The sequence below is a fragment of the Rhyacophila brunnea genome, unplaced genomic scaffold (assembly GCF_057557595.1).
Source record: "Rhyacophila brunnea isolate RB1 unplaced genomic scaffold, BYU_Rbru_1.0 scaffold_11, whole genome shotgun sequence".
NCBI classification, from domain to species: domain Eukaryota; kingdom Metazoa; phylum Arthropoda; class Insecta; order Trichoptera; family Rhyacophilidae; genus Rhyacophila; species Rhyacophila brunnea.
In genome coordinates this window covers 9,528,750-9,556,391 of record NW_028232763.1, presented here as the reverse complement: position 1 = coordinate 9,556,391, position 27,642 = coordinate 9,528,750, and the positions used below count along the sequence as shown (strand labels likewise).

The following is a 27,642-nucleotide window of genomic DNA, read 5'->3' as shown; positions in this document are numbered from 1 at the left end:
TAGGAGCTGGTCTCATGATACCGGATGGAAGCTGTCTAGGACAGGGTTTCTTGGAAGCGAATTTTAAGGAAGCCAATTTCCACACATGGGGTACTATTATCAGGCAAAGAAGTACGAGTATATTACACACGTTTGTCTTTAACTATATATGTAATAAAATAATATATGAAAATATAAATATATACATCGATCAGTTATTGTGATTGAATCATAAATAAATTAAACTCTACGATTAGTATTATATCTAGCTGGCATAAGTGTATAATGATCTTGTGGCTTTTCCCGTATAAGTGGGTTTTTTGCGAGAGATAATACATTTAATATGTATACGTATTATTATATAGATACGTCATTAAGTTTATTTTATAATATACTGTTTCGTAATTCAAATATTCAGTCGATTTCTTGCCGCGGTGAGAAGTGCACATACATACAATAAAAGGAGTTTACAATAAAATTAAAATAAGTGTTTCATCAGTTATAGCAAACAAATTGAAAATGTATAGGATATCGGTGTGTGTGATATTTTTCATAATACAGGCGTTTACTGGGATAAATGGACGTAAGTAAGATTTTAATAAAAAAAGGATTTTTATCATTTATGAAATTGTACTTTTGAAAAAAATACTAATCTTCTTCTTCCGCGGTTTGTCCACTCGTTGTTTTAACGTTATTGGCTTTCAACATGTCGTATGGTACAACTGGATGCAGCAAGTGGTTAAACCATCACGTATTCTTCGATGAAGCTTATTGGATCATCGGACTATCCCCATTTTCTATTATTATCCTTGGTTCTGGTTTCCACAATCCGTATGCAATTTATTGCCATGTACATACTACGAAGCCCTACATACATAAATCTAGGTGGAAGCTTTTCACAACTTTATCACCTGCGATTTGAAGATAATATCGTTCCATAATATTATTGGAAGAACCTTCCGGATGGCTGGAAAAGCTTGCGATTGACAGATAAAAATTGGGTTTGAAGATATATGTCTCAAAAAAAAAAATTAATGATTAGCTATTTGATTGACCCACTAACGATTCTCATCAATGGTTCTGAAATTGAACGCCTCAATAACTGTACCTTTCTTATATATTTCGTTATATTATGAATTATGTCAATATGTATAACATATTTTATAATGTGTACCTGTCATCTCATAGTTTCGTTACGTTGTTTATTTTTCTTTATATATCGGTACCTAATTGATTTTTTTTATTTTTATCGATATATATTACCTACTTAGGTATTGATAACACAGAGAATTGGTATAAGAACAAAAAGAGTGAAATTAATGTAACCCATGTATATATTTTTTTTTATAAAAATCTTAATTCACGATAAGTAATAGTAAGATGTGAATTTTTTCTTTCAGTCTATATTTCTAAAGTACCTATATCCAAAATAGTGACCGAATTACTATACTTATTCAATATTTCGGGTACTCAACTAAGCAGCACTCACCAACCAATTAACAACCGAGCTCTGCATCTATTTCAAAGTGAAGGATCCCCAGGGTACAGGTGTGTCGATACTTAGGGGACATACGATATTTGGTAATAGATGGTTCGCATATGATCTTAGATTTTGCCAAAAGAGCTGTTGAACTCGTTATAAGTTTCATTTTATATTGTTATTTGTAATTTATATAGCCTGCATATATAAATAAATACATTTGAATCTATTTTGGATAACTGTAGATATGTGTAACTATAACTAGTGAGATATGTATGACGAGATTACCTGTGGGGCGTGGAATCAAACTCATGTGGAGCCCCAGTGGAGGTACCAGACGTACCTGACAAATCTTTTTAAAAGTGACCCACTATTGTGCGTACGGTTTTGAACCAATGTATGCAACTAGTGCACATATATGAATGCAAAATATGGAACATTAAACATAAATAGATCAAAAATTAATGGTGCATTTAGCAGGGAGGAACATCCATAGAAAATAGAAAAGCAATGGATAAGGAAGATGTAGATCATGGGTGGCCAACCCGTGGCCCGCGGGCCGCATGCGGCCCACTGGGTGTCAACTTGTGGCCCGCGGAGCAGTGAGAAAAGAGAACATTTGCATGTATTTACGTATACATTTGTATACGTGAATTTATAACCGGGAAATTTACAAATGGAACATTGTGAAATATGGTGCGATGAACAGTTAAAGGAGAAATTCCATCAGGTTGGTTTGGAAAAGTTTTACAAAACATATTTGCACAAGGAGAAATATCCTGCATTTTACAAATATGCTCTAATGATGACTTCACCATCTGGAAACACTTACACGTGTGAAAATCTTTTTAGTCGGATGAAGCATATTATATCAAATCTCGAATGAGAACAGGAATCACAGATGTGCATTTGGAAAACTGTAGGAACAACACTCGATATCGATATTGATGCACTTAGTTCTGCCACACAAAATCAAACCTCACTAAAATTTATAATTTTTATATTAGGTATTTTGTTTATTTTTTATTCTTTAAAAAAAGTCTAATCTAATAGATCTGTTTGATTCTCATTTATGTTTTATTTTATTAATATATATAATATATATTTCTTTTTAGTTTGGATAATAAAAAAAATCGGTTGTGCGGCCCGGTAGGAAATCTCATTTTTAGAATCTAGCCCGGCTGCTGAAAAGGTTGGTCACCCATGATGTAGATAGTACGTGATGTGATGGATATCTTTAATCTGATATAATACTTACAAAGCTAGGGAAGGCTATATGCTCAGTTTGACAAAATTTATATCTGGAAATCGTCCATGACGAATCTAATAGTGTCGGTTTTAGATCTATAGCGTCATTGAAAACGTTAGTTTTTTTTTTAAATAAATATTTTGTGAACTGGACCGACCTCAAAATTTTAAAGTGTGAATTCTCAATACATTATCATTACTGGTATACCGAATTTCAACCCTTAAGTACGCGGGAAACAGGCGAAAGTTGAGCGTGACAAAAACTTATCAGAAAAAACATTCCTGACTTTAGCATATCTTTTTATATTATGTTGTGTAAGTATGTATTGATTTTAATGCATAATTATGTGCATATACGTTTAATCTGACCGCTGTAACAGCGATATGACGCAAAACTTGGAGTTACGGAAGTCACATAAAACCAATAACCCGCAAACCGGAAATCGATTAAAACTTAATAAGTATATAATAATAATAATTATGGATAAACATTTAATCCAAATAACATATTTACATAATGCAACAACAATGGTTTGATATTTTTCTTAAATTATATATTAATATAATCAATAAAATATTTCCTATGCCCATTCGCAATCAATACATACCTATACCTATACCTATTTACTAACAATAGGCAATCAGTAAAAATCAGCGATTTTACTTGAATAATTTGGTAAATAAAATGAGTCTTTTGAACGATAAGTGAATTTTAAGATTACGTGTTATATAGGTACTATAAATACAGCGGTTCCCAAGGGGCACTAAACGCCCATAGGGACACCATAAAACCCGCTGGATAGACGAACTCATAAAGTTCGGTGGATGTACGTGGCAGCTAAGAACTAGAGACTGAGAAGAGTGGATAGGGCTATAGGGATGCCTTCATCCAGCAGTGGATCGACCCCGCTTGATGATGATTAGTGATTACTATAAATTCACAAAAGGCATTTAGAATATTTTATTAAAATGAACATCACTCTTTTATAACGAATGGGGAGTGTATGGTATGTAATTATGCAGGAATCGTTTTTATTTCCGGACGACAAAATTAGTTATTTAATTATTTTTTACAAATTATTTTTTTTAACTATGCCGATCGTAAAAAGATCATATGGGCATCCACAGAGTGGAGGTTTGTATTGACAGATTTTTGTTTTTACAAAAAATGGATGTTAGCCACTTGCTCAACCTGTTACGTCCATACTCTGACTCCAAACACATATAAAAAACAATATATGTATTTTTTAGCCTCGGGATTCGAACCTGGAATCCACGATATTATTAAAATCTTACTGTATATTTATTTAAATAGGTAATGCTATATTATGAAGAAAATAACCGTTTACTTACATGTTCCATCCATTGATATACTACTAGATGAGGAGTTCCCATACAAGTGTCATTTTAAAAATGTACCACAAAGAAGATATTACGAATATCGTCTATAATATTTCCTTGTAGGTATAATGCGTTAAGACCGTTAATATGGCTTCCCGAATTTCACCCGTATTGCCCTGGCTGTGAAACTAAATTTGCGTTCTTGGAATAGTGACCCTAAGGGTGTCTGCAACCCAAAGCTTGCAAGCTACCAAAAATTCATGTCTGAGCGGACAGAGCAAGTTGTCATGCACTGACTATTACTTATAGTAAGATGCAAGCTAGATCGGGCTTACTCATAGTTATTGCCAGGTCGTTTTCCAGACAAATATTAAGTGAGCTTATATCGAGTTAAGTCCGCTGATATTAAAACAGTAAGTTTTAACACTGGCCGAGTCGCTGAAAATCGGGCGTCATTTTAAGAAGCATATGATTCATCCAGTAGTATATCAATGGTTCCATCAGATGTTGAATTAATGGTTTTAAAACATTCGACTATAACGTTACGAAGATGGGTTTACAGTCTGTAATAACATATAAACGTAAACGACTCAATTTACGTAGTATTAAGAAAAACAACTTTGTTTCAAAAACATTATGATGGAGTTCTACCATGTTATCGCCAGTCCAATTAATGGATGTTGAATTCATTCCGTCAAGGGAATTCAAAAAAATAAAGTAAACGGGTTGCCTCCTGGCTGAGGCTGTAAGAAGGTATAATTCTCGACTGTTTACATTACACACAAATGAAGAATATGTTATTTTCAATACTTATGCTTGTATTATAATATGCACTACAGTTTGTCACGTAAACTAAACGCTTATTCAATATTGATAATAATATAATATGAGGACACCTGTTGGGTTTTGAATTTTTTGTGTTTTACGGTCTAACCATCATTAAATAATAAACATAATTTGGCTTCAAAGTCTTTGTCCATGACAACTGACTTTCGGATTTCTATCTTATTAAACTGATTTCGTCCACCGTGGGTCAGTGGAATAATAATGCTGGGGTTGAATCCCATTGTTCAAACAATTTCTAGTGCTTATTTTCAATGACTGTATCCATAAACCAAATTAGTTGAGGAAAACACTAAAAAGTTTTTAGCTTAACTATAAATAAAACAATAATAGTCAAGATCCACACTAGATTGAACCAGCAGGTACCAGTTGTCGATGTCCTATTGAAGCAAATGAAAGCGGTCACGTTTATTAGTATTAAACTAGGTGGAATAAGTTCTACTTACATACATAATAGTGTCTTATTAAATTGATAAAAAATGTATATACATACAGCATACAGTTCATATAAAAAGTCATTTCATTAATATTCAAAACACAATTATTTAATGTCTACACACATAGATGATGAGTTTGACAACAAATTGAATAAATACTTATTTACATACATTGTTATTCTTATGATTAGCGGTTATGATAATATAATATTTTGAGCGATTCTCAGAATTGTTTCGAAGAAGACGACCTTCGTTAAAATTAGTTTCAAGAAATCTGTTAAGAGACGAGATTAATTTTGTGAATTTAAATAATTAAGTATATTATCTCTTACTCCTGGTTTTTCCACATTGTTAATTAAAATATTTTGGGCTGTTAAAATTTGTACTTACAAAAAAAAAGTAAATAATGTAATTCATGAACACTTAACAGGCGAAACAGATTTTTTAGAATAGTAAAACAATAAAAATTGTATTCATAGTGGCATTGAAAATTAACATATTTTTATAATAAATAGAAGTATCTACTTATATGAATTACTATAAACTCTTATATACTTACATCTAAATAACCCAGGTGTTTCATATTATATAAAATATATCGTCAAGCGTCACTGGGGGTAGATCCCAGGGAACTCGGAAATAATGGGAACTGAAATGCACAACGGGTAAGGCGATAGCAGGTAACCGACTCGAGTAAGGATGAATCCGGGTTAAACTTACACACGTGTCTAGAATACGTTTAACGCCGAATACTGAAAACTGCTCTCGGTTTATGCATTTACGCTCATTTAATGTTGGTGTATTACACACACTATTGCAAGTGTATAATGCGTGCTTCGTTTTCGTAGGACACTCACACATTCAAAAGTCTGCTTCACCATGCGGCGTATTGAATATAGCCTATTGGTATTCTATTTATTATCTGTTCTGTGGTAGATCCATTAGCATTAACTAATATCTATTGTGTTTTCCAATCGAGAAATTACACCTTCATCATGCAGGTAGAATGGTGTCAGATTATTCTAGCGATTAGAGAAAACGAAAATGACTCCTGACTTCTACACCAGTCAGTTTTTTCGCCCGACCTACGTCTCCATGTGACGGAGAATTACAGGATGCAAGCTACATCCTCTGAGAATGTCATCCGAAAGGGAGAAGATGCTCAAGTCGATCCAAACAGCTGTTGGGCCCACCGGGCCGTCCGATTTGGTCACCACAAAGGCCGATTAATAAAGCTTTTAACCCTTTACTGCATAGTGTCGCAAATTTGCGACATTTCAAACTATTTCGATATAGCCAATGCCATCTGTGTAAATTATCAAATAATATCCTTTTTAGATGCCTAGAAAACTGTTTTACCATAAACATCCTACTTTACCGATTTTGTTTGGACATTTCAAGAAATAAAGCATTTCTGCATTATAGTCTCTGCATTTCTGCTTTGACAGTTGACAAATTCGTATGTATGCGAAAATCCGCATTTGTAAATAAATAAAAAAAAATATACAGAAGATTGAAATTGGTTGAATAAAAATATCTACACATAAAATAAGGTGTGTACATTAGTTTTTTATAATTGTTTTCATTTGGTTTTGTATTTTGTGATACTAAAATGTAAGATTTCCAAATGTCGTAAATCTGCGACACCACGCAGTAACATACAAAATTTAATGAAATTTTCGAAAAATATTTTTTTTATTAGTTTTCCTTCATTCACAAGGCATTTTGACACCAAGAAAAAATAAAAATTTTCAAAAAAAAAATCATGCAGTAAAGGGTTAAGAAAATTGCGGCGTCTTATTGCAGACGTGAAGATCTCTTCAGATAGCTTTGTTTTTGTATTATATGTATAATTAAATTCGTTTACTTTTTTATGTGAATTTTCCGTGATTTTCTCTCAGTACTAGTAAACTCAGTCAAAACTCACTTGAGAGCGTGGTAACCTGAGACATTACCGGGCATAAAAAAATGCTTCACATTCAAACTTAGGGATTCGTGATACGCTCGATTACGACCGAGTATGTTGCGGGACGGTTAGTTCGGAGGGGTCTTTGTCCTTCCTCTACATCATATATGTTCAATGACGAATACTATATTCTTAAAAATTGAGTAATATTAGTTCAATAATAAGATATTTTATGAAAGATCTATTATTAACAGAAATATCTCTTCATTATTTTCAGAAACTAAATGCTCCATAGGCGGTGGCCTCGAGGGCAATTGCATATCAATATACGATTGCCCAATCATCCTGGCTGCGTTTGAAGAGAGACCCTTACGTCCCAGAGTGATGCAGCGTCTGAGACAGCTCCAATGCGGTTTTACAGGATTTACGCCTTTTGTTTGCTGCTCCGATAAGCTGAATCTGGAACCCGATACATCAATAGAGACAGTGAGTATAGTAAAACCATAGATGTTATAAATATAGAGATAGGCAATGAAGCGGGTTACTCATGCAACCAAATGAAGCATGTCGACAACAGCCGATAACTTACGAGAAAAGGCGACGCGATAAAAAAGCGCAGGGCATCACTGAGGATTTACGTTGGCCCTTTGACCGTAGTACCTTACGTAGTTACTACGTACATACTCATATAATATAATAATGTTCATCGAAGGAAGGTTTAAAATAACAACACTGTTAGGATTTTAGTATAATTATATTTGAAAGTTGGGAATTTATGAAAAGATAGGTAGGATATTTAGGTACTTACTCTTTCAAAAGTAATACAAGTAATAAAGTAATTATAATAATAGCAATAAAGTAATTAAAGTAAATAAAATTATAAAAGGATAATATATGTCATATTATATCTATTAATCAAAAATAAAGTTTACATAAAGATATAGAAAACACATTAATTCTTGCAAATATCCCATCACTGTAATTAATTCAGCCTTAATTAAGTTATACTACAATATTATATATACTTACAATATAATATATGATATATAAAAAACTTTCCAAAATTTCTGTTATGATAAATATTAAGAGAATTAATAAGAAATTTTTGAATCATCATTTAAATTCTAATCATTTAAAAATAAGAAACAAAGATCACATTATCACATATCACAAAACGTTTACCTAGGGATTGCAATACCGAATGAAAATATCAATACCGGTTTTTCGGTGTTTCTTATTGAATACCGGTATTTATTGAAACATAAAAAAGTACTTATCAGTAAAAATATAACTATCAAAATCTCTTTAAAACATTATTTTATAGTAAAAACCTACTTACCTACATTTATTATGTTGACATTTAAAATTGATCATAAATATTGTAGAATTGGTGATTTATACAAATAATTTGAATAAATTGATAATTTTAACTAAAACTATCAAAAAGGCTAGTTCATTAAGATGTGCAAATAAGTGGGTTTGCAGGAAATGCCTCTTCAATTCAACGCGTGTACATTCTTGAGAGTGTTTCAATTGTTTTCTTAAATATTGTTTTTGAGGTGTTTCACAGATGTCCTGGGGAAGATTTTCATTTCTGGGTGATATGCCAATGTCATCATGTGTTTCTATGACATTCATGGATTGCTATAAACAATAAAAACCAACATTTAAAAAAAATATTGGCGGTTATGTTTTTCTGTATATATTATCTGAGGTGTTTTCAAGTTATGTATGTTAAATAAACAACTTATATTTACCTCACATTCTGAGGACGATGATTCTGGAGAAATTGATGGGAATGCATTTTGTTGTAATACGTGTCCGTGTTTGAAATTTTAATAAATTTCTTGTCAAAATGCGCCGAACAAACGACGTGATGGTCCTTTGCCACCCAATCTATGCCACGTATTATTTTTGACCAATTTAGCCGACGTTCCAAGTCGCGGGGAAACCTACGGCAAACATAATATAAGTAGTACGTACATATCTATAGGTAGGTACATGGATTATAAATATCTGAACACAAACACGTCTCATAATCAATTAATATTGTAAACAAAATAAATAAATATATATCACGTTATTCACAATCTTAAAAAATCTTGTGTACTGGTATTCAACGAAGAATTAACAGTGAATATTATCAAAGTATCAACGCATACAATGATATAAAAATGCTCAAATATACGATACAATCAAAATGTGTTTCTTATATTCAATTATAATATTAATAATCAATGCGTTCACTTAAATGCGGTCCTGAGCAATACAAACACGACTGCTGTGTCATGCGATGTAAACAGAGTAATTCGGAACGAATTTAACCACGCGTTAGGCAGCCGAGTTTATTTTAGATTATTATTTTAACATGTATAAATGTAATTAAATATACTCACTTGTGATACGTCACGGCTCCTAAGCGTTTATTCTTTTCATTACTATCGTTTTTACAATTTAACACACTACGCACAACCATTTTTACTGAATATTACCTAGCTCAGGTGAACCTTCCACGTTGATTTACCAATGCAAACTGAGCGTCAATGTGACGCACGTTGAAGTGCTACCATAACTTGATTCCCAGCCGGCCTCACCATACTTTCATATACGTTGCCGTCCCTAGAGTAAAACTATTATAAACTACTCGATAAGTCATATTAGCGCCGACTAACGTTCCCTATATTTTATATAATCGAGCTTCAATATTGGGACCATACCTACATAAGATTTTATACAAATAAAAAGGATTTCAAGTTATACACATTCATATTTTTATAAAAATCGATGTTTTTTAAAATAAATATAAAAAATATTAAAATTAGTCAAAAATCTACTAGGTACAACATAGAAAACTTAATAAACTAATTTTTTTTAATAAATGTGACTATAAAATATAATATGTAATAATAAAATGGAGTCCTTTGACAAATTCACATTTTATAACATTTTTTTACAATTATTGTTTACAAGTTTATCTTTGACATACAATGAAAAATATTTTTCTTTTAAATGTTTTCAAATACATATTTATTAATTAAAACAATGATTTGAGTTTCTCCATTTCCACCCGCCATGTATATGCAGCCGCGGTTTGTGCACGGCCGCCTTCCATGACGCTATAAACGTGTCAGAATGAAAAGATTTTAGTGCCACACTTCTTTGTCCCGAAGCGATGCTGCATGGGACTGATGTAGCAACCATGCACCTTAGTGCTTAAAGAAAGAGTTTTAGAAAATAAAAAGAATCTTGACTTGCTCTGCCATCATTTATCTTTAATGACATGAAGTGTCCTCTGTACCCGTGTACAGAAACTCTGCCGAAACAGAGGAGTCAGGAGTTAAAAGTGATGAATCTTAGGAGGCATCGTGATTATTCCGTCCTCCATATGACGCAGCAAATTTTTCGAATGCCAAAAAGTTGGCCTTGGTTGATATCAAGTCGGCGTGGCCAATCGGGACCGTGAGTGGACAGACCCTGGCAAACAGTTCCGCTCGGTCGGATCCGATCAACAGGCAGTCCCAGAGGACGTATTCAGTGTTTTGATGGTCGTGCCCGCTTGTGCATTCCGGCCCATGTCCTATCAAGCGAAAACCACGCAGCTTGGCTGCGAAGTCACCATGGCCGGTCAGGAACTGGCTTATCCAGTGTGTTGGTCTTAGTTGTCTCATCTGAAGCCTGCAGGACACATTTGGAAAAAACAGATACGTTTGTGGATGCCGACCACCTCGACTGCCATGTAATTAATACAGTTGAAATTGTAAAATATTAAAAAAATGTCTCAAATTGTAAGCTTCGTATTTTTCCGCTAGGTGCCTCTGAACCTCTGAACTGTAACCACGAACGAATTCCCAAAATGAAGCCTGAAAAACAGTATGCTCGGTTTACTTTAAATATAATTTTAGTATAGGCATTTCTTAATATATCTCATTTCACGTAGTACGAGGCTAGTGGATTTTATATATGTTTAAAGTGATAATTAGAATTAAATTATATAATTCACACACAGATTAGAAAAAAATGTGATGATACGCCTGACCAATATATGGAAGGGTTGAGGAATTTCAATTTCCATTAAAGCGCAAATATTAGTGTTTTCCGTAGTCTGTTAAAAGAGCGGAAAGCAATTGATGTCTTCGAAATCTGATGTTGGAACCGAATGCTTCGTATTTCTTGAACAGAGCACAGGATGAACCCGTTAATTATTCAGAGACTCCAGATAAAAAAACGGCTCTCTACAACATGGCATTCTAAAATAAAATTTCATTTTTTCTTTAAAAAATATCAAACTAAATTTTAAATTATTGAGTATATTTTATCAGTGTATGGCAACATTAACATATATAAGAAGATCGTAGCTGTCATCATTGACGCTCTAAGAATGTCTTGCTTATTCTCTTTTCTTCATCGCAAAATTTTGCAACGTTATAAATAATAATCTTCCTGGTAGGTTCGGGAATTGGTTTTCCAGACTTTGAAGTCATTTTGTAAGAGATATTGTTAAAATACTGGAGATGTTCGCGGTAAGTGTTTACTAAAAGAAATGTGTCACTGGACACGAGTGGACCCTCCACTACCCCCCTACTTTTCGCAGGTCTTTCCTCTCATCCCGCTTCATCTCATATGTCTTTTTATGCCGGTCGATCTCTATAGTTATTTGGACATGTTATACGCCTGGACCAGATAACCTGGAGAGATTAGTAGTTTTAGATAGCCTCCAGGGAAAGCGAAAGTGAGGAAGAGTGTCGGAGTGACCAAGTGAAAGAGCTTACTGGGGGTAGCCTTCACTCTGCCCTGAGAGTCTTGGTCGCGCAAAAGATGACTGCATTTCAGGGTGGTCACGTTTCTCAGCGATGAATGGACGAGGAGAGAAAAGAAACTGAATAATACAATATTGATGGTGCTAACTTTAACGGCAGATGAGGTAGGGTTATATAGTGGTAGTCACCTATAGCGTCTTAAAGGGTGTAAGTAAAAAATATTCCGCGACAAATTTACAACTATTTTTTGGCAGGGTAAATTTTGAAAAATATTTGACGAAATAAATAATTTAATTCGTTTTTAATTTTGCTGACTTTAATTTGGGTTAGCCATTGTCGATATAAACCCAACCACAGTTGTTATATTAAATAAAATTTAAGTCATAAGATTTTTTCAAATTGTATAATAATTTATGTTTATTTAGTAGATACCGAATCTTTGCTGCTCATATTTTATATATATTTTTCCTGTTACATGTCCTCTTAGACACAGGAAATCGCTTTTCACAGTTTAACTTCCGTTTTATCACTCAGCGTATTATTATATAGCCCTCTCTATGAAATATTGCGGAAACTATATCATTTCCTGCCCTCAGAGTAAATAGTCTTCACAATCCTAAATAGTCAATACCTACCTTGCGTGGACTTATATATCTTTTGAATTAAATGTTCTAGTCATGGATAATCGCTGGTCATATTCAGTGATATAATAGAAGCTAAGGAGTAAATTAAATATTTAAAATCTTCTTATGAATATTAGTTTTAAAATTACGGATATACTGATAGCTATTTTAACACAAATTTCAAAATAATTTTTATGTTGAAGGTAAAAGTTTGCTAAATTAGAAAATGGGAAAAATTTTCTGTCATCATATCAATAGGATTACAGCATGGTTTCAACCATGGAATAACAGTATCTATTCTGTTTTATGGTTTCGATGATAACACATCATCGATGAAGACATTCCGGGTAGCACACACGACAAACACTTGACGTTACCAAAAGACGCTGGAAGTTTCAGGTCAGGTATTCATTTTATGGACACCTGAACCCAACTTGCAGTGCAGGGTTGGCGAACTGTTGCAAAAATTCCCAAATATTACTTTTTAACTGTCCGACGTGCCGAACATTTTTTCATTAATGAAAACATAGTTTTTAATAATTCTATTAAAAGAGATTAAAAATTACAATTAAGTTCTTGAGATTCTGTTTTTCACCATGTTTCTAGCTGAAGGCATATCTTTTATTCGTTAAATAAATTATTCCTTATTTTCAAAATTTTCAAAGAGATCGTGGGTTCATAATATATTCTCTACCACTGAACGGTTTTCCATTTTTAACGATTATGTTTGAGGCAAAATAACAAGTAGCTATTCTATTTGAATGACTGCCGATACATTTCATTAGGTGTGTTGATTGAATATTTTTATAATTTAATTGTCTGATCAATAAATTCCTCCAGCCTAAGGATCGTCCTATGCAATTATGTATGTACATTAAATGTAATGGGTTTTCTTCATGCAACCTGTTTTTTATTCAATACAATCTGTCATTTATGCACGAATTTCGTCGTTTCCGTTTATGCATCGATTGGTTAATATTATTGGTAAAAATAATATTAAAAACCAAAGAAAAATACTTATATTTATTTGTAAAACTTTGTAAAAAAATATTTTTTAAATTATAAGTAACATTTTTCTCACTTCAAAATAAAACGCGTGCCATGCAAAAACATCTCGCGTACCACTAGTGACACGCGTGCCATGTGTTCGCCATCACTGATCTAGTGGTTATCGTGCGAACGGCCTATTTTTCACAAATTACATCATTGTCAGTGTAAAATAATACGTTCAATTAAATGTACTTAACTACGTTCTATATAATAATTTTAATAAAATATTGTGTTTACTAGCATATCCCGAATACCACCCGCCGACCGACGACTGTTCGACCCCCAACCAATAACGGCACAGAAACTGTCCACAATATGGATGGTATTCTTCCTGCAGCAGGAACATGTGGCCAGGAATCTCTGTCCAACCGCATCTACAATGGACAACTGACAGAACTTGACGAGTTTCCTTGGATGGCTTTGCTAGGGTACAGAAGCAGTAAGTAAAATAGATTGACACATTGTTGTATTTACGTCATTATACGTCTTTATAGCACTAAAGAAATGTTTTACAAAATATGGTAACTGAAATGGTGAAATATTTGAAGAGGTTTCAGAACATTTTTTCTTAAAAATATTTCGTTGTATTACGTTTACCTACTACATAAATAGACCAGAGACGCTCGCTTTGTGACAACCCTGCTCGATGACAGCCGTATTGTACCGATTAGGTTTTTACATTTATATGGTAATAACAATAACATAGTCTTTAAATGAGACCTGCCACCATACGAAAAATCAATAGGAATAATAATAGATCGTCCATACCAAGATATATGACCGCATACAAATTATCCAATCGTTTGTAAAGCTTTGTTATCACGTGCACGACCATTTAGTCAAAACTCTATACACGTTAATACCTGAAAACATTACTAAAAAATTAAATGTAGAGTCTGTACGGTGAGATTCGACTGTTGCAAGTTTTTAATGGGATGAACCAGTGGGAATGCAGTGCTGAATGCTGAAGCGCAGGGGGGGGAGGGGAAACCGTACGCCAGCATATAGAAGACAGACTCTAGCTTGGCAGACCACACAGCATAACTTTGCATGATTAAAACAAAACACCCATTCCACAAGACGCGTAGCTATTTCCGATAAAACAGTAAAGATTAACCCCCAAATATGGTTCTTTATTTGTCAATACATTTGCACACATTTCCCATCTGCAGTGGAATACAAAAATACATGGAAATTTATATAAAAATATACCTACACAGTTTTTGTATAACTTTTAAACAGTTTAAATGGTAATATGCATTTCGACATCATTCTTAATTGCTTTTCTAAGTAATAATTGAGTTCATGCATACTTATATATTATAAAACAACATATTATATATGACGGATTAACTTTATTGCCGTATATTACCGAAACCTGGCTATTGTATAATAATAATTATTATATGCAATTTCCCTGATGATGTATATATAGTAAGTGTGTATAGTTTGCCAGATAAATAGGAGATGTTAATAATTGTTTCTTTATTAGTTATATTCATATTGTTGGTCGTATTAATTTACATAATCCGTCATGAAAATGAATCGCGTGTTAAGAAAATTGCACTACAATTTTAATTGAATGGACATTGTAGATAATATACATGAGATATTAAGATTAAATAGTTTGATATGTTTACTTATATATTAAAAATAGGTAGCTACCTATTTTTTTATTTATCTACAGGTATAATAAGTACGATTGAATATTCGACAGAGTTCAAATGGGGTGAACTTCAATTGCATTCAGATCTTGTTTGGGAGGTCGATGACGACTCCAGTAAAGGGCTCGTTCTTATATTAAAATTCAAAAACAAGGGTTGAACACACGTCAATAATTGTTTTTTTTTTCAATAAAGGAAAGTACAATTTAAAAATTTATTAAACTCATTTCATATGTGTTTAATACCGAGTAATTTAATTATATTTAGGTGCATATTCCTTTTAATTATCCGTAAATTTACTCATTGCAATTAAAGATGTGTGGTGTTGCTCAACATACATTATATTTTATATATCTAAAAGTCATTGTATTCGAAAATCAGTTTAAAATATGATTTTAAAGCATTTTTTCGCTCTATCTTTGAGTAAAAAGTACCTAGCTAAATGAGTATTTTTACCGTTTTAAACCGGTATGATACACTGCGTGAGTAAATTAGAACGGTTTTCCCGTTTAGCATAGATTGATGTTTGCTATTTAATGCATTTTAATTTAACAAATAAAAATATATATGTTTTGAGATAGATTTCATAGATGGATGTATTTAATCTATTCTTCGTCATCATCATCAGGGGCGCGACAACCCGGTGTGGGTCCTGGCCTCCTCCAACAGCTCCCTCCACCTGTCCCTATCCAGTATGGCCGCTTTCCAATTTGGTACCCCCAGAATACGGCAGTCACTGGCAGCTCCATCTAACCAGCGAATCTTTGGCCTCCCTCTTCTTCTACGTCCTATTGGATTGCTGGACATCACTCTCTTTTCCGGTTCATTGTCATTCATACGGTGCACATAACCTAGCCATCGCAGTCTCCCAAACTTGATTGATTGAACTGCGCTGCAATCTTCGTACAGTCCGTAGAGCTCAGCATTATATCTTCTCCTCCAATTGGTGCCATCCCTGATCGGTCCATATATACGGCGGAGAATTTTTCTTTCAAAGATGTTCAGGGCTCGTTCATTTCGCAGAGTTAATGTCCAGGTTTCCGATGCGTAGGTGAGCACTGGCTTTACAAGTGTTTTGTAAAGAGTGCTTTTAGTTCGAATCTATTCTTACTTACATCAATAATAAATTATTGCATCCAACAGTAACAATTAAAAAAAAACGTTTAAGAAGTACTCTGGCTTGGAGTGGATAATTTAGACTTACCCAGCGATCACAGAAATTAAAAGTGACCCTTAAGTCTAGTACAGATCTACATGCATAATATACCCGCAAATAAATGTAAATTTTAAAAGAAATTTTATAATTTGTTTTTGAGCAAGTAACTGTTTGGATTAGACCTTAGATAATTTTATACAGCCCTGTGCTGGGTACGTGTCATTTGCCTTACCTGCCATGATTGACACTTCATTACGAATGCCTCACAACCAAAACGTCGAACTGCTGAACTGCCGATCTCAATAATGCGACCTTTTTATTCGCAATGAATTTTTAAACGGCTGTCGTGAGCAAATTTGTCTACAAATAGCGAATGTGTCAAAACGTCATTCTTGCAAAATAAAAATATTATTATTGAAATGTGAAAAATACTTGAATATATGTTTAAATTGAATACAGTTGATCGTTGAGAAAATTTCATGAATAAAACATGGAAATAAAAACATTGATAGATTTATTTTATTTTTAACAATAAAAAGTAATGTAAACATTAAAGTGCATGTTAATAAAAATATGACCAAAAAATATAAGTAGATGAATTATATTTTATTTCCTTTTTATAAGACAAGAAAAAAACTATTGAATATGTATGTCCAATACGTTAATGACTTGATGGATTTTGGTCGATCGCATCATAAGAATTAAGTCGTCTACATTTAGTTATAATCTACATAATTTTCATTGACTTTTGAAAAAAATTTGTATCAAACATTCTTATCTTTTTTTCCGTTACCTCTTAAATCTTTTTTTAAATTAACCACAAGGAAGCAAGCGCGACCTCGTCGCAGTAGTAAGTGAAAGAGTAGGTGTTAATTCCCATGCTTTAAATTGATGCGTAGTTTCCTCTTACCGTCACGCAGTAGTCTCTTTGCACAGTGAGAGAACAGTTTGACGAAAAGTGCATTGATTGCCAACAATTGGGGGACTGTTTATTTTTTTTCGTGATGAGATTGAAAGCCAAGTGTAGTTAATCAGTGACGTCCCGTGGGGGTAGGCAGATTGAGCGTCGCTTGGGGGCGGCAGTTACCCAAAGGGCGGCAAATCGAAGAGAATCACAAGGTATATATAGAAATAGCTAAATTATTAGTTATTACTTAGTAATAACGGAAATATCTTTCCATTAAAAAAATCAGCTCACTGGTTGGAAACAAAATGTATTAATTAGGCGCTAACAGGTATTTTTTATCGGGTTCGCGATGTCTAGTTTACTTCCATTGTACTTGGATGTCACGTTCTTGGTGGATAGCAATGACACGTGCATAGCTAATTTAAAATTTACCCAAATATATTTGCCAGTCACTCGCGAGTTTTGGAAGTTGTCAAGTATATTTTTAAATATACATATCTGAAACCGTAGACTCGCAATATTGTCTATTGAAGCAGAGAAGGCATTTAAATTAGATTTAGTGGTAAGTATAATATATATATATTGCTAGTAATGTATCCATACAACACATTTCTTAGGTATTGGAGTCATGAAAGGATGATATTATAGAGTACTGTATAAAAAAAATGTGGCGGCATTTTGGCCCTGCCTAGGGGCGGCATTTTGTCTAGGGATGTCACTGGTTAATATAATACGTTTACGCGAGTGATGACAATTACGAGTAGGTATGGCAGATTATTGCCAATTTTGATACTGGATTGTAGACCACAACTTACAGCCTATAGCTATAGGAAGTTGGACATGCCTGCTATAGAATATATCTATGTAGTTTTAGACAAACACTTATTTTGTGCCAAATCTATTTCTGGATATCGGAATTGATTTTGATAATCATTTCCCTATTTTTTATTGCTCTGAATAATGGATGTCGAGCTTAACCGGATTTTGGGATATATGAGACACGATATTTTTTTCTGCCAGGACCCCAATTTTTGAACCAAGAAGCGTCATAATATGAAAACTTACTTGAAAAGTAAACATGGTGCTTCGAACGGTGTCAGAAATTTTGGTTGCGGTTGTACAAATCGAAGCATAAAAAAAAATTCTCAAACAAAATCGAAGCATGCAGCTTGAATAGCTTAGCTATTGCTTGATAAAAAACTTACCCTCTTGGCGTTGCTTACCGGAAATATTATCTGCAGCATTAAATGCAGTTGGTTGTGACTATAGTCTATGGTTGTGACCCATGATATGTACCTTAAAGCTTTACCATTCTGTATGTCTTCAGATGGGAATTCATTCAAATGCATCATTACTTTGAATCAGTTTCTCTCAAATCCGCCTAAAATACTTTCAATCGGCCAATATTTCAATCAATTCACATGGTCAGAGAAGTTCTGTTACAGTAAAACGGCTTTAGTCAGTGACGCCTCTAGACAAAATGCCGCTACATTTTTTATTTAGTATTTTTTTTTATCATCCTTTCGTGACTCCAATATCTAATAAATGTGTTGTATGGAAACATTACTAATATAATATATACTTACAATTAAATCTAATTTCAATGCCACCTCTACTTCAATAGACAGTATTGCGAGTCCACGGTTTCAGATACATTAAAAAATACACCTGACATCTTTCAAAACTCGTGAGTGACCGGTAAAAATATTTGGATACTTAAATTAATTAGGTGAGTATGTAAGTATAATTCAAATAAAATTCTCAAATCTGCACGTGTCATTGCTGGTCATCAAGGAGTGACGTCCAAGGACAACGGAAGTAAACTAAACATCGCGAACCCGACAAAAAATTACAGTCCTGTTAAACCTTATATGTTAATTAATACCTTTTTTCCAAGAAGTGAACTGAATTTTTTAATGGAAAGATATTTCCGTTATTCCTAAGTTAGGGTCATCATCATCATCATCATCAGCCTGAATCTATCCACTGCTGGATGAAGGCCTCTTCAAGTTGCTTCCACTTCTCTCGGTCCTGTGCATTGCGTTGCCACGTACTTCCGCAGAACTTTATCATTTCATCGATCCAGCGGCCTCTAGGTCTACCTTGTGGACGTTTTGTACTTCTTGGATACCACTGGATGACTAGATTTGTCCAACAATTGTCTCTTCTTCGAGCTATGTGTCCAGCCCATCTCCATTTAAGGCTTTTAATAAACTCTATTACATCGCAAACCCTTGTCTGCTTCCTTATCCACTCATTCCTCTTTTTGTCCTTTCGCGTTATGCCCAGCATGCACCTCTCCATACCACGTTGTGCTACTCTAAGTTTCTGGATCTCTCTTTTACTTAGGGTCCATGTTTCGGCTATGTTACAAAATGCCGCCTGCATATGCAAAGAGGATGTCCCAGAGGTATGGAAAAATGCCAGCATTGTCATTCTTCACAAAAAAGGTGACAGAGAAGACCTAGCAAATTATCGTCCAATAAGTCTACTCCCTATTCTCTACAAGACGTTCACAAAAATTCTCTCAAACCGTCTGCAAAATGTACTAGACGAGAACCAACCGAGAGAACAAGCCGGATTTAGAGGAGGATACAGCACTATGGACCATATCCAAGTCGTCAGAGAAATCATAGAGCGGTACCAGGAATACAAACTGCCACTATGCATGGGTTTTATAGACTATGAGAAGGCGTTTGATTCGATAAAGAAATGTTCAATACTCGACGCACTCAGAAAACAAGGAATCCCTGGACGCTATATAAATATTTTCAATAATATATACAGTAGCGCAACAGCATCTGTAAATCTCCATAAACCATCGCGCAGATTTCCTATCAGCAAAGGAGTCCGACAAGGTGATACAATCTCACCTAAACTATTTACAGCTAACCTTGAAGACTTATTCAGGCAACTTGACTGGAATGACAAAGGGATCCCCATAAATGGAGAATACCTGAGTCATCTGCGCTTTGCCGATGACATAGTAATTTTCTCGCAAGACTCAGAAGACCTCCAAAGCAGAATGCAGGAACTCGCTGAAGTAAGCAACAAAGTAGGTTTGAAAATAAATGTAACAAAGACGAAAGTCATGTTCAACTGCTTTGCAGGCCAAAAAGAGATCCTCATCAATGGCACTCAGCTCGAATAGGTGAAAAGCTACATCTATCTGGGACAACAAGTATCTATAGATGGATGTATATTTGATGAAATTGTTCGCAGAGTAAAGCTAGGCTGGAGTGCTTTTGGCCGCCTGAATAATGTCTTAAAAAGTGACCTTCCACTGTGCCTAAAGCGCAAAGTGTTCAACCAGTGTGTGCTTCCCGTGATGACAAGTTAGGGTACCTATTTCTAAATATACTAATGATTCTCCTCGATTTGCCGCCCCTCAAGTAACTGCCGCCCCCAAGCGACGCTCAATCTGCCTACCCCTACGGGACGTCACTTGGTTTAGTTTAGAGTTTTCAAAGTTTTTTATAATCTATTTTAATTTATACTTGGAATCGCTGTATAAGTTCCGTTATGATACAGTTAGTCTTGGAAGACAAATTGGGACAAAATGTAGGTACCTATATAATTTAAAAAATGTACTGTTTTTATTATTTTCAGAAAATGGTACCACAGTTTTCGAGTGCGGTGGTGTTTTAATCAGTAAGCGCTACGTATTGACAGCAGCCCATTGCGTCGTTGGTGAAGTAAATAAAAAAATTGGAAGACTGTAAGAAACATTTACATTTAATACATTAATAAAGTTGTAGTGTCCATCTGTTATGTTAAATTGCCCTTCAATTAGCACATTTTTAAATCATCTGTATGTTTGTTCTGTTGCAACTGAAAAATTACTAATATTGATGAATCTTGCACAGCTTATAGACTACATTTTTAATACCAATTTAGTACATACGAGTTATAACAATATATAAATAAAAGTACACGGGAGCAATACTTCAGTGAAACGGTAAATAATTTTCAACTATAGGTGCGACGAAATTTTGGACTCGCCTGCCAATCGGAGAACGAAAGTCGAGCTGTGAACACGTCAATTTATTTTGTGATGGCGTCGGAGGAATTAATTATTAAATCGTGTAAAGATGACTAAAAAGCGTTACCCATTTACCTGAAAAAGAAAACATGTCAATGAATATATTATTATTATTACTAATAGAACAATAAACATAACATTAAATGGACGCGTGTTGAATTTTTATGACAAATTATGTTTTGTCTGCACGCGTCGTTTGCACAATATTCGCCTCGCGTAGTCACGATTGTTTTAGAGTTTAGACCGTGCCCCAGCTGAAGTATAGCCTTAAGTAGAACCTATGTTAAAAAATATAAAAAAACAACGTCCATCTAAAGTCAACCTCACGTGATTGAAATATATCAATTTGATTGAACATACTACTTATTGCACTCCCAATTAGCATTACCAATGGCAGGTTAGTTCTAAAGCTTGGGAGAACAGGCAACGGATAATATAATTATCAGGGACCACTACTAATAATGATTTACATTTTCACCACGTATAAGTTTATGAAAAATATGTAGTTAAATATAGATCTCTTCTGAACTTTAAATTATAGTATGTAAGCATACCTAAATGAAAGGCAGTTGAATAGAGTCACGGATAATATTTGTATAGCCTGAAATAAAAGAGTCTCAAAAATATCAACCCTATCCACCACAATGGCGTACTTTAACTGATTTGGGGCCCAGACGATAAGCCTACTCTCAAGCCTACGTCCAACTATAGAATTATTAGAAAAAAACTTTTAATAAAGTAAACATCCGAAAAGCCTCGTCAGGTACGCAAGATGAGGTCCAACATTTGTAGCGACAATATCAATTTGAATAATAAGACAATAGATTGATTGAATTTTTCAAATCAATTAGATGTGCGCTCCTTTACCTGAATGATGAATTGTTGCAAGTGCGTTATTTTAGAGAAGTTTTATATTATATATAGAAAAATAGATCTTGATAACCGAAATAGTTATCGGTTGAAAATATATTTTTATTACACTATTAATTGTTAATATCATACTAATATAATACACAAATTAGGGGTGGTATAGCAAATATTGGAACGTTTAATAGATATTAAAAGATTCATTGAGAGATGAACTAAAAATGTATTTTACTCATCAACTCAATCATGAAACTCACAAAAAATCAATTTAACAATCGAAAAATTGTTTTAACATATTCAAATAAATAAATACTCGAGGACGTATTTTTTGATTGACTGTGAAATACAAACAAAGCTGTCTACGAAACTGAATATTGATATTTGTTTATTTGAAAAAAAAATGGTATGTAATGGCGGATGAAAAATGTTGTTAATAGTATGTGTAAGGATTGCAATACCGAATGAATATAATATATATCATTACCGGTATTTCTTATTAAATACAGGTATCAATACCGGTATTTGTCAAAACATATTATAGAAAAAAAAGAAGTATCTATTAATAAATTTTAATATAACTATTAAAATCTATTTAATAATAACCTACTTATCTAAATTTATTATGTTGAACTTTGTAAATATGTATATATTGAGAATTGCTAAGCCCGGGTACAGGAAAATCTCTGTGAAATTCAACGTTTGTTTGATGTAATTACTATCAACGTTGAATAATAATAATTTATATATTATTTTATATAATTTGAAATATATTAATTCATCGCAACAATTCTATACTTAGTACTTAAGTATATTCGAGGGATTTTGTTTTGATTTTATTTAACTTTTGTTGGTTTTAGTCAATATATTTGTGTTTTTGGCAGCATAAAACTTATATGTACACTAAATCCAATATACAATACAGTAGGAAATATTGAAAAAATAACATTAATTTTTTTTTTAAAACATAATATACGTGTATGCTTTCTTAATACCGAAAATACCGGTATTTGAGATTTTTGAAACCGGTATTTCGGTATCGATTAATTATTAAATACCGATATTGCAATCCCTAAGTATGTACATACTGCTATCAACATATTATTGTCATTTACTTTACTTATTAAACAATCCTAGTAGGTGATAATGCGATGAATTATTTCTCAATGTTTGTCTATACAACTATTTACAGAACTACAGTACGGCTGGGGGAATATGACTTAGGAACAGAAGTCGACTGCATTGTGACAGGAAAGTTTCAAGACTGCGCTCCCGCCCACCAGGACATCGTGGTTGAAGAACAGATTCCTCATGCAGGTTTCAGCGACACAAACAGAAATAGACAGGACGATATCGCACTTGTGAGACTTTCTCGGGACGTTGAATTCAGCGGTAAATGATATCATTATAATTTAAACTTTAAACGATAATTTTAGTGAGTAATAATTTTTTCATATTTATGTTAACGGCTTACATGCGCCACGTAGGTCAAAATGGAGATTTATGGTATTTTCAGAGCATACGCCTGGACATTCCTTAAACCAGCGATACTCAACCTGCGGCCCATTAAGCTTTTATGTGCGGCCCGAAACACACTTATTATCAGGAATTTCGTATTTCTTGAGATTCGTTTCGACTTTGACGCACAGATAGTGACACCCGAAGAGGATTGTCAGTATGGTCCACATAAGATCTGGTATAAGAGTGTTGCTATTGCACACGATTAATTTAAAAAACACGCATAATTTTTAAAATCTCCAAAATGTTTTGTAAAAAAGGGGGGGTTTCATGATTTTTTCGTCACTCCAGTAGTGATGCGGCCCGCGTTACTTTACAAATATGTATTTGGCCCGAAGAAAAAAAAAGGTTGAGTATCATTGCCTTAAACGTTGTAGATAATCTATTTATATAATTTTGAAGCTTTGTTATTCTTCATATTTATTTTAAACATTTGATGACTGCATAAAGTATTTTTATTCCATAAAATAGTAATCTTTTAAACCTCTCGGTCTAATGTTTTAGAATATTTTAGTTCATCCATGTGCAGTGGTGTTAAGATTTTTTAGACTCGTAGATAATATAATCAGTGGAGCAGTGGTCATTTTTTGTTTAAGTTTCATACATTTAGGTTCCATTTCTATAGAAGATGGTTTTTTTTTTTTAACATCTTTGTTTTAAATTATGATTTCAGATTACATTCAACCTATATGCATCAACAATCCATCTTCATTTAAGCTCGACGATGAAAGTTCAATGTTCGTCGCGGGGTGGGGAAAGACTCTCACTGGTAATTTGTTATGAACTATGTTGGTTTATGGTATTATGAACCACGATGGCCGAGCGGTTTAAGCGTCGGCCTATATCGCCATGCGTCCTAAGTTCGAATCATGGGTCTCGCAACTACACATATTGTTTTCCAATTTGTGTTTGAGTCAGAGCACGGACGTAATAGGTTGAGCAAGGCGGGTCTCGTGGTGCAGTGCGTAAGGCGCTTGCCTTCCACCCGGGAGTTCTTGGGTTCGATTCCCGGTCAGGACACACAATATTTATGTGTTGGTCTCAAAGCCTGGGTGTTTGTGATTGTTCAAAATTACTAACAACCACCTTGTACGAAAAAGCAAGGACATGGTTATTAATAATTCTAAAAAAAAGAAAAAAATAGGTTGAGCAAATGGCTAACATTCATTTCTCGTAAAACCAAAAATCCGTTAATACAAACCTCCACTATGTGGAAGCCAATATGATCTTATTAAGATCGGACATCGTATGAAAAAATATTATGCTTGTATATAAGTTTTAAAGCATTTTTAGATTACCTATTATGTAGTATTTGAAAATAAAAACTATTAGCTTTGGAAGATTGTGTAGATATATTTATAAATATAGTACAGTCGAACTTGGTTATTACGATCACGGAAATAGCGAGATCTCGGATGTAATGAGGAAACGTTCGTTGACATTTAGTTTATGATTTTCTACTTATATTTATTCACTTTTATAACGAGCTACTTCTCGGATATACCAAGCAAAACTGTCGATCGTTTAAAAACAACATTTTCCACTCGAAGCAATAAAATCCGACCGGGCAGTTAACTAGACCGATGCCGACCGGTGCCACCTAATTATTGGTGTTTTGACAACATTGAAAAAATTATCCACGCGTATGGTTGAAATTGCATCTAAACATCCAAGCTTTGTGAAGTCAGTAGGTACCAGCGCTGGCTGCTCAGCACTTCATTACAATAAACAACTTTTTTGTAGTTTATAAATGCCATGCTTGTTTCGGGGATTTTTACGATGGTTTTCAGATTTTTTTATGCTCTATGCTTAAATAGAACGTGACGCGAAAAATATTATATGACGATATAACGAATAATGCTTATAACGAGCAAATTCAGTCGGTCCTATCTTCCTCGCAATAACCAAGTTCGACTGTATTCATAGCAATTCTGGATGTTTTTTATTTAAGATATTTTATTTGCTTAATTTTGCAGCTAGAAAAAGTGACATTAAACTCAAGCTAGCGGTTCCCATTTTTAATAAAGAAAACTGCGACGCATTATACTCGTCAGCAGGAGCTGTACTCACGCCTAACCAGATTTGCGCTGGTGGAGTTTTCGCCAAGGATACTTGCAATGGGGATAGCGGTGGACCTCTGATGAGACAGATTGGAACGTCGTGGACCTCCTTTGGCATAGTGTCGTTCGGAAACAGCTGCGGAAGAGATGGTTGGCCAGGTGTTTACACCAAAGTTGCCAACTATGACGATTGGATTAAATCGAATTTAAAGAAATGATATACATTATAAATATGAACAAAATATGGACTAAAAAACTGAGTTATTAAGGTTGTTATTATTTAAATTCATCAATATAATATCATTTGACCATTTTAATTATTGTCTCATTTATTCTGTTAAGTATATAAAGATATAATAATTTAATGACTTAATTAATTTATCATGTTGATAAAAAAAATGAACTTTAATAGGTTAGGTTAGGTTATAATATTTTTTGTAATGATGAATGTTAGTAAAACACCGTGGCAAAGGGTGGAGGTAGGCTGTTAAGATCTGACATAAATAGTCCACAATAAACTTTGTCAGTTATACGTATTTGTTTTCATTGAATTAAGTCTACGATTTACGGTAGGTGTTGGTTAGTTTTTTTTAAATTCAATTGAATACTGGGAAAACCAAGCTATAATATATAATAATCAAAACATAATCGTCCGTAAAATATCTAAAATTATGCACTTAAACCATACATAATTTTGGATATTTTATAAATAGAATAATATTTTTACCTACCATGGTTTGGTTTAGGCAGGGCTTAATCAATTAAAAAAAACTGACATTCACATGTGCAAAATGTAGTCTTAATTCATCGAAATCAAATAAGTATGAATGAAAAAGTTTGCACTATTTTGTCGAATCGCCCATGACATACCCAAACTAGTATGGTTTGGTTGAGGCAAAGTTTAATTAATTTTTAAAAACTAACCAACGCCATCTGTAAATTGTAGTCTTAGTTCGATAGAAACAAATACGAATGACTGACAATGTTTAATGTGCACTATTTATTTCGGATCTTAACAGCCTACCTCCACTCTTCGCCACTGGAATAATTTCATAAATCCTATATAAGACTCTACGCACACGACGATCACTAGAGGTTATCACAAATAGTAGGAAGACGCAGGCATACAGGTTGGACGTGAAGGACGCCTGCGACCATCATGGCTATACTCCCAATTCACAGTGATGTGTCCATGCCGCACTGATGTCGTGCGACACTGGTGCATACAAACTAATGATCGTAACCGTCCCCGAATTGAATACAAACCCTGCGAATTCCTGCTATTAGAGGTAGTGCCTGTTTTGTTGCAGTGTTAGCACGAAGAGTAGGTACTTGACAATTGTATTATAGTTTCATAATAATTCTATTTGTCATTAAAATGAAATATTAATATTATTATGATTATTCGATATTGATTGATATGAAATATTAAAAATATTGTATTCCTAAGTGAAAAAAACTTATAAAATATTACTTGTAGAAAAGAGAGATGATTTAATTATTTTTTCCTGATCTGTTGTACAGTGCAAGCTGGTCTGTCCGACCAAGGTCCGTGATCAAATTATATAAATGTCTGTTAACATCTGTCCCAATACAAATGCCCGAACACACTCATTCGTATACACCTGCAAATATTACAGTTCGTGAGGCGTTGGACTTTCACCCGGGGCTCCGGGTTCGGTCACGAAATATTTACATGATCTAATATGTAAATTCCTCAAGCGAAGAGTTTTTTTTACTTTAGTTGTGCTTTAGGAGATGTTGTGG

The 27,642-nt window shown here is 33.8% G+C and overlaps 1 protein-coding gene across 1 annotated transcript; it reads left to right on the top strand.

Annotated features, from left to right (window-relative positions):
- The first annotated feature begins 395 nt into the window (after window positions 1–395).
- Window positions 396–27,361, top strand: Sp7 (Serine protease 7). The gene is made up of 7 exons (XM_085958762.1): window positions 396–562; window positions 7,512–7,720; window positions 13,905–14,103; window positions 21,001–21,109; window positions 23,490–23,689; window positions 24,489–24,584; window positions 25,792–27,361. The coding sequence occupies exons 1-7, from the start codon at window positions 499–501 to the stop codon at window positions 26,091–26,093; spliced, it is 1,179 nt and encodes a 392-aa protein (XP_085814888.1). The 5' UTR covers window positions 396–498; the 3' UTR covers window positions 26,094–27,361.
- Window positions 27,362–27,642: the final 281 nt, after the last annotated feature.